The sequence below is a fragment of the Marmota flaviventris genome, chromosome 12 (assembly GCF_047511675.1).
Source record: "Marmota flaviventris isolate mMarFla1 chromosome 12, mMarFla1.hap1, whole genome shotgun sequence".
Classification (NCBI taxonomy): Eukaryota; Metazoa; Chordata; class Mammalia; order Rodentia; family Sciuridae; genus Marmota; species Marmota flaviventris.
In genome coordinates, this window is record NC_092509.1 from 95,585,798 (window position 1) to 95,600,686 (window position 14,889).

At 45.4% G+C, this 14,889-nt stretch overlaps 1 protein-coding gene across 4 annotated transcripts in view; it reads right to left on the reverse strand.

Annotated features, from left to right (window-relative positions):
- Positions 1-480: 480 nt before the first annotated feature.
- Rgsl1 (regulator of G protein signaling like 1) overlaps positions 481-14,889 on the reverse strand; it is a 41,786-nt gene continuing 27,377 nt past the window's right edge. Inside the window, exons 13-20 of one of the 4 annotated variants that reach the window (XR_011704000.1) lie at positions 13,610-13,784; positions 13,107-13,245; positions 12,742-12,866; positions 10,507-10,616; positions 7,271-7,360; positions 6,505-6,569; positions 6,198-6,264; positions 481-803 (exon numbers count right to left, since the gene is read on the reverse strand). Coding sequence is in view for 2 of the 4 variants with exons in the window: in XM_071600241.1 (XP_071456342.1) it covers positions 6,511-6,569; positions 7,271-7,360; positions 10,507-10,616; positions 12,742-12,866; positions 13,107-13,245; positions 13,610-13,784 (698 nt within the window). In the remaining 2 variants the exon portion in view is untranslated. Of the gene's footprint in view, positions 804-5,210; positions 5,279-6,197; positions 6,265-6,504; positions 6,570-7,270; positions 7,361-10,506; positions 10,617-12,741; positions 12,867-13,106; positions 13,246-13,609; positions 13,785-14,889 lie in introns of those variants that run through there. The other 3 variants (XR_011703999.1, XM_071600241.1, XM_071600242.1) reach the window with 3 other exon arrangements.

Sequence of the window (14,889 nt, forward strand, 5' to 3'; positions counted from 1 at the left end):
TATGGTATGTTTTCAGAAATTACACTAGAAATAAAAAAGAAAGAGAGCAGGAAAAGCCCCAATGTTTCAAGAATAAGAAACACATTATCTCAAGTTATTCCTCAAATAACCCTAGGAGGTACCTGTTGTCAGCTCCATTTCACACACAAGGGTGACGGGTCTTGATGGGGGTTTAGTAATTCTGAGATCACAGAGTTACTGGGAAGCACAGAGATTTAATTTAAACCCAGCTTGCCTTGAGGAAAACCTTGAGCTCTGAAGGAATGGCAGCAGAGCCTCCTGGCCCCAATGGGGGTCAGGGGACAGTCCAGGTGTCAAAGCCACTGGAGGAGACTGGCCAACCGTGTTCTTGGTCCAGGATGGGAAGTGTAAAGTCCACTAATCTCTTAATTGGAAATGATCCTGGGAGCCCCCTGGGAAGCGATGTATTGTCTTCCCTGACACCTTTTTTCTTAAGAAGAGGATGGAAGGCCCACAGCATTGAATGTGGATGTGCTTTATTTTGGCTAGTGACCCACAGTCCTGCTGGAGGTGTAGGGGTGAGGACTGGCACTCTGAAGCACTATAGACATGGGCCACCCCCTCCTCAGGGGTGACACTTGGAACAGTTGGAGGCACTCAAAATGAGGGGCAGATGTTTTGTCTACAGCTGTAGAAAAGGGGGAGATTTCATGTCACTCTGACACAAGTATCTGAAAAGGCTCGTGTGAAGGTGGAGGCAGATCTCTCCATTTCTCTTGTTCTTTCTTCTTTCCTCTCCCTCTTTCTGTCACTCTTTGGTGTGAATGGATTGTTTGTGCTTCCTAAAAAATAAAACAGTTCTTAAGGCATCAAGAATTATTGGAACATTAAAAAGTTTCATTAAGTAAATAGCATCTGATGTTTCTTCTTTCTGGTGCTATCACAATTGTAATTGACTATTGATTTGATTTTCTGGTAATAGCTCTGTCTAAGGTCACCAAAGGCATAAACTTCATATTCTGTTTCTTCTTCTACATTCCCAGCAACTAGTGCAATTCATTTACTTATGCATGCAATATATTTTGAGGGGGAAACGATTACATGCATGTTAAGTACTGTGTTAAGTACTGGAGGTACAAAGAAAAATAGGTCAGTCTCTGCCCTCAAAAGTATATGATCCAAGTCTATAAGGGTGTAAAGATCTAGATCACTATATATCCCCTGTTAATAAAAACTGGATTATTAGCATAAATCACACTTTCTACTCTTTGTTCCCTCCAAATTAAAACAATATTTTATTATTTTCTCCTTTATCATATGTTTCTTATGTAGATAGTCTCAGGCTGAAGAATTAACGCTCAAGGTCTGCATCATGTGATTTAGAAAAAAATCTTATTCTCACTATTCAAGTGATCCTTTATTTCCTTAGTCAAACAATGATATAGATCAATTTTTCTTTTTTTCAACTCAAAACTACTTCATGGGTTTGCTTAATTCTACAATGTGGTTTTCCCACTGGAATTAGTTTTTTTTTTTTTTTTTTTATATTTTTTTTTTATTTTTTAGTTATCGGCGGACACAACATCTTTGTTTGTATGTGGTGCTGAGGATCGAACCCGGGCCGCACGCATGCCAGGCGAGCGCGCTACCGCTTGAGCCACATCCCCAGCCCTGGAATTAGTTTTCATATTGCTAAATACTGACTGATGGCTGATGTCACCAGGATAATGGAAGGGTATTTTAGATACTCTTATTGCTGGAAAGTGGAATGAATGAGAGAGAGAGAGAGAGAGAGAGAGAGAGAGAGAGAGGTGTGGATGTGTGGGTGAGGGGGAGAGACACAGGAAGATATAAACCTGGAAGCTTGTATTAGAGTCACATTATCTATGGCCTGGTGTTCTCTGATAAGGAATGGAAGCTCTGTTCATTCGGGCAAAGAAGGGGGATACATAGTCTTCCACATGGAACAGATCAGAGTTGGTCTTGATGTGTGGGGTGAAGTAGAATGTGTCGGATGTGTGTAGAGAGAGGAGTGAGGAGGCTAAGATTAGGAGGTGACTTCCCAGTGCTGCTGACACAGGATGGGGGCTGACCTAGGCTGTACCAGTAGGCAGAGGGGAGGACTGGATGGAGAGATGCTTCCAAGACCAAGTCCCGAGGACTTCCTGCTCCCCAGGCTGAAGTGCAGGAGGCAAGGCTGAGGGAAGGTGAAGGAGATGCTTATGTTTTCTGTCTGGGGTTGAGAAAGGGAGTGAAGGAGCCAAGGCTAGTTTGGGATATATTAAATTTGCAGTGTCCCATTATGTAATTAGAAATTAGGATTCTAAGCTTGGAGGAGAAACTGGGAGCAGGGCATTGCAGTGCAGTGCAAGAAGATAAGCTAGAGAGTAGAGCTGTGGGAGCCTGATATTCATGGAAGAAGCAGGGGAGGAGTCAGGGCGACTGAGAAAGGATAATCAGAAAGACATGGCAAGAAGACAATGGTGCACCCAAGGTCTAGGAGGCAGGGATGGCCTCGGAGGCCTGGTTCTGAGTTTCCACACTCTTTTCTAGGAAGGTTACTCTCAGGACTGTAGGAGGCAGTCTTTGTTGTGGCCACACCTGATCCCTGGAACCTGTGAAGACGCTATTGTACATGGAGAAAGGAATTTGGGATATGAAATCAAGGTTAGAGAACCTAAAAACAGAGATTATCCTGGATTATCCCGGGGGGCTCTGACAAGGGGATTTGGCAGGCGGAGGAGGGGACTGGAGAGGCGTGATGGTGGGAGAGGCAGAGAAACTCAAAGCATGAGAGGAGCTTGTTTCACCATCGCCAACCCTAACGATGGGGGCGGGGGAAGGAGTCCATGAGCTAAGAAATGCAGGTGGCTTCTGAGAGGCTGAGAATGGCTTCAGCTGCTGCCAGCAAGGGGATCTCATGGCTGCTACTGCAAGGACAGGGTCTTGCCAGCAACCTGAATCAGCAAGGGAGAGGTTCCACCCTGGGACCTCCAGGAAGGAACACGGCCCTACTGACACCTTGACGTTAGCCCAGGGAGTCCCAGGTTAGGCTTCTCTTTCTTTTTTTCCTTAGTAGAAGGTAGGCTGGTTGGCTGGCCAGAGCTGGCCGTCATGGTCCCCTTAGAGACGTGCTCTCAAGTTTACCACAGTCTCTACCACTCCCTGTTGTCTCTCATGGGCTACTTTACTAATTTACGAAAACCAGCCTGCACTCTCTAGGGGATTGCCTTTGTGACAGCGGCTGAAACTGGCATTAGAACATGTTAGAACTAGAATCTCTCAAGTGAGGGCATGAGAAACCTGAAGGAGCAATCAACACGACTCAATGAAAGAGCAGATTCTTCTCCTATCTGAGTTGGTCCTCGCAAGTGTCACCAGCCCTTTTAAATAACATGCTTGTGTGTTCTTCCATACCTGCATCTGAGTATGCCCAGGATGAATGTGGAGAGGGAGGGAATTAAGAAATGGAAAGACTCAGTTTCATGTGGGTCAGCTAAACTCTTTTTTTCTATCTTAAGTTGAATCTGCCTCCTGTCAACATTGGGTTCAGCCATGCCTGAGCCCCATACCTGAAGGCCTTTAGGCATGTGACGCTGGGTCAGCATTTTACTAGATCAGTCACCTTGTGGCACTAGCCTTACATTCTCTCTGGTCCAATGAGCAGGGCTCTTGACTTGTTCCTTATTTTTTAGCGGGGGTGGGGTGGGGCTGGGGTCCTGGGGGATTGAACTCAGGGGGTGCTTTACCTACCAAGCCCCATCCTCAGCATTTATTTATTTATTTTTTTGAGACACGGTCTCTTTAAGTTGCTGAGGTCTCACTAAATTGCAGAGGCCAGCTTATAGGTTGGCTTTGAACCTGCAACCCTCCTGCCTCAGCTTTTGGAACCTCTGGGATTACAGGTGTATAACACTATGTCTGGTTGACTTATTCCTTTTTGATTGAGCTCTTTCCTGGTACCTCAGTTCCATAACTAGACTCTTCTCCTTTTCTTTCCTAGTTCCTTGTCTAAGTTTTGGCCTGATTTTTAGGTATTCTGTTTCATAACCACTTTTCCTTTGATTAATTGAAGTCCTGCTTTGGAGATCTAACCTCATCACAGAGGAGGGTGAAGAATCTCATTTGCTGCTTCTGGAACTTCCTTCTGGATGCTTGCCGGGCTGGGCCTTCTTCCTGGGCCTGCAAGGCACCCCACAACTTGCTCGCCTACCTCACACCTCTCCTCAGTAGTCATGTCTGCCCACAGTTTTTCTGAACCTCCTGAAATCACAGCCCCACTGGATGATCTCAGTCCTTTTTGGACATCACAATATTTTCCATCCTTTGGAAAAGTCTAGGAAATAAAGGTCATACGCATAGCAGGGCACTTTGGCTGGAAAATTGAAAGGATTCTCCAAAAAGCTTTCTAGTTCTGCTGAATCCTGCAACCCATAGAGACGTCAAGCCAACCTCTCCTCAGTCATCCCCAGTTCAGAGACTGTTCGGGGAACCCTGTCATTTTACATGTCACTCTTTTTAAAGGACAGAAAATGAGCCTAGTTACTCTAAAATTAAGACTAGTGTTTGAGTCTTTAGGTCAATAACTTTATGAAGAATCTGTTAGTCAGCAAATGAATGGAATTCCAGGGCAGAGCTATTCCTTTTGTGCATGAGAATTTGCATGGATGGCTACCACAGAACAAGAGCAGGACAGGGTGTGCAGACTGCCATTTATCACCTAGTGATCTTGGAAAGTCACTCGCCTTCTCCATGCATGTTTGTTCTTCATCTCTGAAAATAAATGATTTCTGGCCTGGCTACTCAGAGAGTTGTTGGGATGATTTTCTGAGACAATAGATGCCTCATTGTGAAAATGGGAGATTCTAGCATTAAAAGACCCTGCTGTATTACCTCAGAGAATAACAGTACCTTGCTTCCCACAGTGTTCAATGACACTTCCATCCATATGTCACGGGATTCTTCAACAACCCTGAACCAGAGTTTGCACAGGGCCACGCAGCTACAGAGTGAGCCTCGGAGCCCAGGGACCCAGCTCACTGTGGGAAGACCATCTCCAACAGGACTCCCAGGCTCAGGGAGGCCAGGAACATTCTCTTATGCTCTCTGCCCACATCTTACCCACTACGGTCTTCTCCTGCCATGTCTGAGCTGTTGTCCTAGTCCCTTTTTGATTTTTCTAGGGGCAGATGGCATCAGGGCATTTCATTTCTGACCAGAAAAGGTTTTGACAGCATTGGGAGGCGTCTGAGAGATGATTTGTCTCAGTGGAGCCTGACTTGATTACTTCTTCTTTTTGGGTTGGAGCAATTTTTGTCTAAAAGGAGAGAAAAGAATAGCCTGTTATCACCAGGGCAACAAGGCAACTGGAATTTCTCTGTTTTCTAGTTCACTGTTGTCATTTATTTATTTTATTTTTAAGAAATAGCCACAGCCAGACCTGGAACTCCTTGCCTTGGGGACAGGGCTTCCCAAATGCTCATTCTCACCTTCCCACAGTTTTTAACCTCTGAAGCCATATGCATCTCTTTCCCAGTGTAAAGAGATTCAAAGTTACCTGGATGATTCCCAGGCACCACCACTGGCCAATGACACTCAGGAAGCTCCAAGTCCTTACTGGAGCTTGGAAGCTGGTCAGACAAGGTGGAATGGCTGGCAAGAAAACAGACCTGCCATCCTCGGAGGCTGCTGTCTATAACCTTGAACTTCAAGCAACTCTTTGGCACTCTTCAGCTGTAGTTCCCATGACCCCTGGACGTCCTCCCAGAGCCCTAATTCAGCACCAGTTTCACTTTGATGCTTATGCAGAAGTGAGTTGGACTGAATTTGATTTTGATCGGCTCAGATCCTTTCTGTTCTTATTGCTGATGTCCTGTCAAGAGCACATCTCTGCTTTCTTTCCTACCTTACACATCATACCCTAAAGAGCTAGACCAAGTGGAAAGCTGGTAATGAGGGATCATCTGGAACACTCTTTGTCTCCAACCATAGTGTGTTCTGTTGAAAAGTGCAGCAGGGACTCCATATTCCTAAAAGTGCCTGTCCTAGTTCAAGATGAGCAAGGATCCCTCACAGAGAAATCCCTGCCTAGCTGCCCCTGCCCCAGGTGCCCTCACCCCAGAAAGAAGGGTCAGCCTGGTTCTACATGCTGAACTGTCAGAATGTGGAGCTAGGTCTCTCCCATTGTATTCTTGGACAGAGCCCCTCAGAACTGAGGATTTCCAGCTCATGCCTACCCCAGGAAAGGACCCAGCTGCAAGGAAGATGGTACAGCTCTCGGTTGGGTAAGGTTTCCAGATGATGCTAGACAAATACAAAGAAAAACTTGATCAGAACTCATGTCTCAAACTCTATCACTTAGGGAATTGTAGTCTGGGGAGGAGGATCCAGGAGAGCTTCCAGGAAACCCTCCGGGGAAGGTGTTGGGAAAGTTCCAGAGATGTTTGAGAGACCTGGTTTGCATGCCGTGTTATTTTCTGTCCCTGCTACATAGACCCAGGGAGGTGAAATAAGGAGGTTAAGCCAGATCAACTCTAGACTCACCAGATCTTAGGGCTGCTTGGACTCAGGGATCATGGCAGTGTTCCACAGTGGCCTCCCCCATTCAGCTACAACAGAACACACATAATGCAGCTCATTCCAGCTGGCATTTCACGACCATGAGAAGCAGAAAATCAGTATCCCCACCTTCTTCTCCGATTAAAAGCTGATACTTGGTATAGGAAGGAAAGGTTTATTGGGAGAGGCCATATGGAAAATAAGTAGGTCTACTGCTTCAGAGTGGGGTTGACTCCTTGTCAGTAAAGCTGGGGGTAAAACATATGATATGCCCCCCCAACACAGAAGGCAAGGACCCTGGGGTTTGCTATAGGGATGAGAAGTCAGTAGCAAGAGCCTCAGATAAGAGGACACATAGGATGTAAGCACTGCCCAAGCCAGCAGGAGGTCTTGGTGTGAAGGGGAAGTAGCTGTGGGTGGTCTCTTAAGGCTTGCCTTTCACACCTGAATTGGGCAGAAGAGTTAGCAGAGACAGAGAGAAGCTCAAGGCAGCTGCTTCAAGGGGCTAAAGAAGAATCAAGACGACACAATTATTCAGGTAATAGCTGTGTATGGAGCCCTCAAAGTAGGCCAGGAAGAATTACTTTTCACCCCATCTCTGCCACTCACAAGCTGTGTGACCTTGAGCAAGTCACTTCCTATTGTGGGGTCTCAGTCTCCTCCTAGTCAGTAAGTGGGCAGGCCAAGCTGCCTTAACCAACCTCTAATTGAGTAGTAGTGGACTCTTGAGAATAGTGGATTTCCAACTCACAATTTTGGATTGAACTTGCATCCCCCCGCTGTTGAGGCCCAAACCACTCCACACCTCTGAGCAGGGTGAATCTTAGGACGCCCTGGTCTCCTGGAGAAGGAGGAAAGCAGTGTGTTAAAAACCCTACGACACCTAAGAAGATGAATCTTCCGAAGCAAGCAAAAAGCCCTTCTCTAACATTTCTCACATTGCAGGTGTTAATAAGTCCAGACTTTTGTATCTTAAATCTGGCAGTGGGTGGAAAGAATGCTCAAGGTCCTTCAGCCCATGTGAGGGCTCTCTGGGGGTCCTTCAGCCCATGTGAGGGCTCTCTGGGCCTGGACCCTGATCCCTTCATTCTGGGCATTCCACTGCCCTCTCCTCCCTTTTAATACCAGAGAAGATTTAGGGATTTACTTCCCTGGAGCTCAGCTACAGGAAATATGCCAGAGGCTGGGACTCTTCGGCTTCCACTGTAGAGCACTTCTTCTTCTCTGCCCAGGTATGGATTACTTGCCCTGCCTATCTGCGTCTCTCTCCCTTTTTCCTCCTTTCTATTTCCTTCCTTGTCCTCCATCCACACTCCTGTTACCGCCTAGGGGTGCTGGGTTCTTTGTCTCCATTCAGCAAAGAATTGAAGAACAGGACACAGAGATACAGGCAAGCAGCAGGTTTATTGCAAAAGTGACAGAGACAGACTTCTCCAAAGAGAAGGGGCCCCAGAGCCGGGAATCTGGTGGAGGAGTTTTGGCTTGTTCTTTTTATGGTCTCTGGAATTTCTTCCTTCCCTTATCTCCTCCCCTGTCCATTCTCTCCTCAATGTATTGATAGGTGCCCATCCATCCACACACCTGTTTCAGTTTTTCTATTGGATCCCCACTTAGAGCACAAGAAATGTCTGTCTGATTGAGTCCCCTGCTTGTGTCTGTGAGCTCTTTTTTTTTTTTCTTGGTACTGGGGATTGAATTCAGGGGCTCTCAACCACTAAGCCACATCCCCAGCCCTATTTTATTTATAGACAGGGTCCCACTGAGTTGCTTAGCACCTTGCTTTTGCTGAGATTGGCTTTGAACTCGAAATCCTCCTGCCTTAGCCTCCTGAGTCGCTGGGATTACAGGCCTGCCCAGCCTGTGAGCACTTTTGTCAACAGGATGTTGACCTCATTAGAAGACTCTCTCCATGCTCCTTTGTTCTGGCTCTGTCCCTAACTTCCTCACTCACCATCTTGCCCTTGCTGCCTAAGTCCTTCTACATCTCCTTACCCCCATCCTAAATAAGCCCTCTTGTCCATAAGGACACTTTGCCCCAAGTACTGGAGAGGTTCCTGATTTCCGGCTGCTGACCTAACATTTTGCAAGGCACAAGGCTGTTGAGTTAATGGTCATCATGCAGCTTCAGCTAGGGAGGTAGGTGATGTACTTCCTAGGGGTGAGATTGAAGGATAATGAAATTGATAAATCCCCAACACAGAGTGTGACCTGGGAGGAGGGAGGGAGAGAGAAGCCAAAGCTTTGATCTTTTCCATAAATCACTTCTCAGTGATATGACAGTGAAACTACACATTGAACTTATTCCCATGGCAATACAATGACCCCTGGAGGTCAGATGAGCACTGGACTCTGAACCCGGAACCCTCTATCCCTGTCCTGTAAAAATACTGCTTAATTAAAAACTGTGCCCAGAAGGAAACAAGTTCCAAATATTTGCAACCTTTTGTCCATGTTCTGTCACAGTCTTCGAGAACTGAGACACCCCCCAACGTAACCTATATAGACCCATACCTCCCCCGTAATCAGTACCATTTTCCACCCAGAAAGTGAGCCCTCCGCTGCCTGACTTCACTGCTGAATAAAGGCTTTGCTGGATTCATGAGGTGGGCACCCGTCTGGGTCACTTCTGTGCTTACAGAGATTCCTATCAGAGGAGCAGGAGTCAGGCCCTGCAGTGGGCCCAGGGTCGCTTCCCCAGCTGTTCCCAAGGGTCTTTGCTGGCACGCTAAGAAGCGGGTGTTATGTATGACATGAAAGCTGGCATGCGGACAGGGCTGGGTGTCTGGGAAAATGGATGTGAGAATAAGGCAGGTTTCAGCCAGATCAAGAGAATGTTCTGCTCCACCATAGTGCCATGAGTTGCTGTTTTTAATATTCCTCTCCTATCTCTGCTTTTGTTCTGATGCTGGTCTTGTCCTTAAATTCACAGACTCTGATTTCCAGAACTTTCTACTGAGAGTAGACTGACCTGTCCCATGCTCCTCCCTTCATTAAAATTCTCTTGCACTAAAGTACTAATCTTAGTTGTATTTCCATATTAGGAAAGGGACTGGGTTTAATGGCTTTGTGCCAAGAAAATGTGTGTGTGTGTATACACACAATTAAATACATATACAAATTATATATAATATATTTAATATAAATAAGTACACATGTATAAAAAAGGTATAGATATATACTTATTTATTTAAATAATAAATATCTTTTAAATATATACTTAAATAAATATATATACTTAAGTTATGCTTAAGTATAAATAAGCATATGTACTTTAAGTAAAAGTACATATGCTTATTTATATTTTAAATAAACATATTAATAATATATTTTAAATAATGTAATATATTATAATAAATATTAAATGTTATATATCATTTTAAATAGGCATATTAATACATGATTATATGATATATGTAGATTAATAACTATATTAATCCCTCACAATCACACCTCCCAGAGATAACTCAATTGACACTTTTATCTTTATTTCTAAGGTTTTTTCCTATGCTTTTATACAATTATATGTATCTGTAACAAGATACACACACACACACACACATATGTATCACATTAAAACTATGCCATTAATCCAATTTTAAATTTTTTTCTCACTTAACTCTTTAAATTAAATGCTTTTCAAGTAGTAGGGTTTAATGGATAGTTGGGGCAGGGAGCCTCTTAAACAGCAGTGAGGCAAGTTACCGCCTCCAGGTGCCACCAAGTGGACCGTGGCGCCAGGCCCCGAAGTCTCATGGGAGCCAGTGCTGGGGAGCAGTAATGGAGGAGGTATCCTTTCGATAATGCTGGAAGCCACAGATAAGATGTACTTTACCCTGAGTCCTCCCATTTCTCCAAGGACCAAGTTAAGGAGCTATCTACTGTTCCAGCAAACACCCCCCTGTGCCCTGTGAGTCTGACAGTTGGCCCTTGGGCCCTTGCTCTCTCTTCTTAAGTCTCAGTTGCTGCAGGATGAGGATGAGTGCTTACCTCCACTTGAAGGAGGGTATTTGTATGCAGGTTTAGAAGCACATTTTCTGTCTTTCATTCCCTTTCCCATGTGTTGCAGGTAAGAGTGGGCTGCCTTCCAAGTACAAAACCTGTGGGAAGAAGGGCCTTCAGTCACAGGGAGAAAACCCCCTGTGGAGGGGGCTAGAATAAAGAGGCCAGGGGAAACCGGAGAGGACCAGTCCTCAGAGAGCACGGGTGTCCAACGGAGAAGAGAAGAGCATCATGGCCTCCAGTGTTGCTCTCAGAGGCCCTTCTTCTGAGGTCTCTTTTTTGTCCAGAACTGGCTTCAGCAAGGGCCTGGTCTGGGCAGTACAATGGGACTTTCTTCTGGAGCCACTAGTGAATGGAGCTGGTGAAGAATCTGCTATGCCTGGTCCTGGAGCAGGGATAACTCTTGGGATGCTTGCTTTATTTAACCCCAGCTGATGCAGCTGGAATGTCCGCCCGGGTTTCCCTCCGCCCCTTCCTGAGGTCCTGGATCTCCTACCTTCTTCTCAGCAGGCCTTTCTCTGGAATAGCCAGTGGCTCCCCAGGCTCCTGAATCACTGTGACCTGAGAACTGTTGCTCCCTAGGGCCCCCCAGCACTCACTGTGGTATCCTCCCTGGCCCCCTAGCTCCTCACTACCCTCTGCCAGTCCTGGGGTTGGACCCCTTGTTCCGTCTTGGCTAAGACTTTATTTATTCTCTATGCTCCCCTGGCTCTGGTGGTCTTGCCTGCTGCTGTCCTCTCCACTCCCCGAGGGGCAGCTCTTCTATCACCGTTGCTTAGTCCCATCCCACCTGCTGCACAGTGTCCCTCCCCTGACTTTCCAGTATGCCACAGGTGCATTACTTATGCTGGAAAGAGACCAAGAGAACTGGCTTCTAATCCTGGTTTTACCACTTACCAAGTGGCCTTAGGCAAGTCCCTTAACTACTCTGTGCCTCAGTTTCCTCATCTGTAAAACAGGGGAAATAATGCTTTGCACACCCACCTCATAGTGTTGTTGAGGGATTCTTTGAGATAATACACATGAACACAATTTGCACAACATAAATCTCTTTGCAAGTGTATAGGAAATCAAGTAAAGAACCAACTGCATACAGATTAAGGATCAAAAACCCTCTGAAGCAACTGTAATCTTTCTTAAGACAGACTGGGAAGCAGAGCACTGAGTTGGACCAGGAGAAGCATATTTTTCAGAAGTTTCCCTTAAAAGGTCCCAGGATGAGTTTTCTTTTTAGTCCTGGTTAGGAATTCTAAAATTAGTGCCATCAGATAGCAATTGATATTTAAAAGGTTAACTGCTTACAAATTAAGATTTTTGTATTTATGTAAACCTGTTTTAAATAATTTATTATCTTAGGGATTTTAAAATAAAGGTTGGTAAGCAGATTTTATAATTTTATTTCATTAAAGTCACATTTTGGAAGGAAAGAAGGGAAACTGAGGAGACAGAGTCAAATCATGATCCCCGTTAGTCTTGTCTAGGGAAATACCACAGTTGTCCTCTGGTCGCTGCCACATACTATGTGGAAGACATGAAGTAGGACTGTGGCAGAACACAGGGGAACTGGGAGAATGGAGGTTAGTCGGCCAGCCCACTCCTTGGGGCAGGTTAGGAACCAGTGGGCACAGGTTGTCTTTGGTCTGTGGATATTTTGTTCCTTTTCACGTTTTGGCCTTCACAGGCTCCTCACCACATTTTCATTTTGAATTAGTTGCCACATTTGCCACTTTAACCTTGGAAGACGTGTCATAAAGTTCTGAATTTCTACTTCCTCTTGAAAATTGAAATATTTAGCAAATTATCACAGTGGCAATAACTTGGACGCAGCAGTAAAATGCTTCTCTGTGACTCTTTCCACGAGGCTCCCAAGCACAAGCAACTGTGTTGGTCAGCCTCGACACAAGTTCTCCCCAAGGAGCTATGATCCACTTCACCCTTAGGTGAGAAAGGCCCAAGAAAACCTCACGCTGTCACTCCAGGCAAACCAGGGAGAGGAGAGCCGAGGAGCCCCTTGTTCTGCCTCCCTGTCTCACTCCTCCTCCATCCTCTGATTCAGCGTTCAGTGTGAGGGACAGAGTGCATCAAGTAGGATAAGAACCGCCATCATATTCCCCACGAAAATGGAAATTAGGAACGAGAGGCCCCGAGGAAGACAGCAGTCTGTCCGGAAAGCTAAATGTGTTTTCCTGGCTTGGCAGTTGCTGGGTAAAGGGAGAGGGTTACCTTTTCCAGAAGTACATAATGACGGGGAAGATGGACATGACAGCCCCGTGGAAGGTGGTCCGATCCAGGTGGCCCTCTGAAACTGCAGCAAGGATAGCCTCCTTCTGGGACTCAGAGATATTCACCTACCCACAGAGTGGAGCCTGTTACCGGCAGAGCTTCCAGGAAAGGCGGGCCATCTCTCCTAGCCCCCGGGACCCTCAAGACCACCCCATTCCAGAAGGCAGAGCTTTCTGTGGACTTGCTGCTATGTAGGACATTGAGTTGGTCCAAGACTCAGGACATGCCTGGCAATTAGCTTTCAGGGTTTTTATGGGAGAATTACTTCTTGGTGAACGCCAAAGCGGAGTGGGAGTCCTCCTTACCCTCAGCTTTGGAGGGATGTCAGAATTCAGGAAGAGCCTTAGGATAATGTTAATTTTGGCCCGCAGCAGCAGTAGGTCATTCTCAGTGTATGTCCTGTTGACCTGCAGCATTTGAGCTGAACTCACCAAATCATTAAATCTGAAGAAGAGACATGATGCAAGAAATCACAAGGAGAAGATGAGAACAGTGAGTGTAGGGCACCAGACTTATTTCTGGCTTGAAAAAGGCAGGGCCAGCTCTGGGCCAGGTTGTGACTTCATTCAACCATAATTCACTCATTGACAAGTATTAATTGAGCACAGATCACATGCCAGATGATATGCTAAGTGCTCTTTCAATTGCATTTATTTTTAGGAGATTTTAGAGGAGATTTTTTTTTTTTTTTTTACTGCTTGGTGGGGCTGAATCACTATACTTCTTACACCAAGCCAATCTATGCCGGGAGGTTTTAAGGATGGAAAGTCAGGAGAGGAAGGAAAGGAAGGAGAGATGGGGAACTTACCTCTCAATTTCAGATAAGAAATATAAATCATTAATTGCAAAGTTGACAATGATGACCCTGTGACCATATATACGGCGCTTTAGAAGGGTCATCTCTCCATTCTCTGGGTCTGCACTCCGGATGTTGGTGGACAATGGGATTGGATGTACTGATAAACTGGATGACCCGGGGAAATCTGGGGGAGAGAGGAAGTAATTATAATCTGGTGTGACGAAGTCACTCTTCAGTCTGAAGCTTTCAGCCTGGGCATAACTACAATGAAGAAAGGAGACATGGACCCACCCTCTGAGCCTATTGACATGGTCATTCTCTACCATTAGGCAAACAGCCCCTTAGACTTGAAGGGCTGCTGAAAAATCCATCTGCTCAGATTGTGTGACAAGGCACATACAAAAAAACAAAAACTCAGTTGAGCACCAAAGGATATTTTCATGGTCCATGTTGGAGAGAGAGATAATCACAGTGTAGTTATGCTAAATCCGAAGGTTTCTGCAGAGACTGTGAAAACTGAACCAGCCAACTTGACTTTCTGTTTATCAAGGAAGCAATCTGGAGTAAATGGGGGAAAACAACATAAAGGAAAAGGCAAAACATAAAGGTTTACTAAAGAAACCGAGGGTAGAGAGCCAAGTAGTAAAGAGGTAAGAATAAATAAAGGGGCGCATAGAAGCTTCTAGAAGATTTGGTTTCTTTCAGAAAGTTTCTAGACTAGAATAAATCCAAAGAGATCCATGCACAGGGATTCATGTCTGAGAAGAGAACAGTTTGAGGCTGGATCTGACAAGCAGATCCTGGTTAGTTACTCGGCTGGGATTAAGAAAATTGTCTATTCCATCTCTAGAGTTCACGCTTCTTTCTGTAAATACTTTATTCTGAGGTCCTTCAGGAGTGACTGATGGGGGTGTGATACAAGCAGGATTCCTTTTGGAATATGTAGGACAGGAGGGTGACTGCAACACCCAGCACTTGTTCTGTCCCAGGTAATGTGCTGGGTCCAAGGGTTACTGCTGCACTGGCTAAGACACCTGTTCCCTGACTTACTATTTTATAATTTCTCTTTATTAGACTTGACTTTAAAGAAAAAGAAAGTCTGGATAACAGTGGGAACTGAGTGAGGATCAGGGGTAGGAGGAAAAGAAGGCACTAATTCCACCCAGGAAACCTAAAAGCTGTGTTATGCTTGTAAACTGGCTCTGGTGGTAGAAGGGAGAACTGATTTATGTTATCTGCTGATTTCTATAGCAAATATTACCCCTGTAATTAATTTCAAGCTACTGATG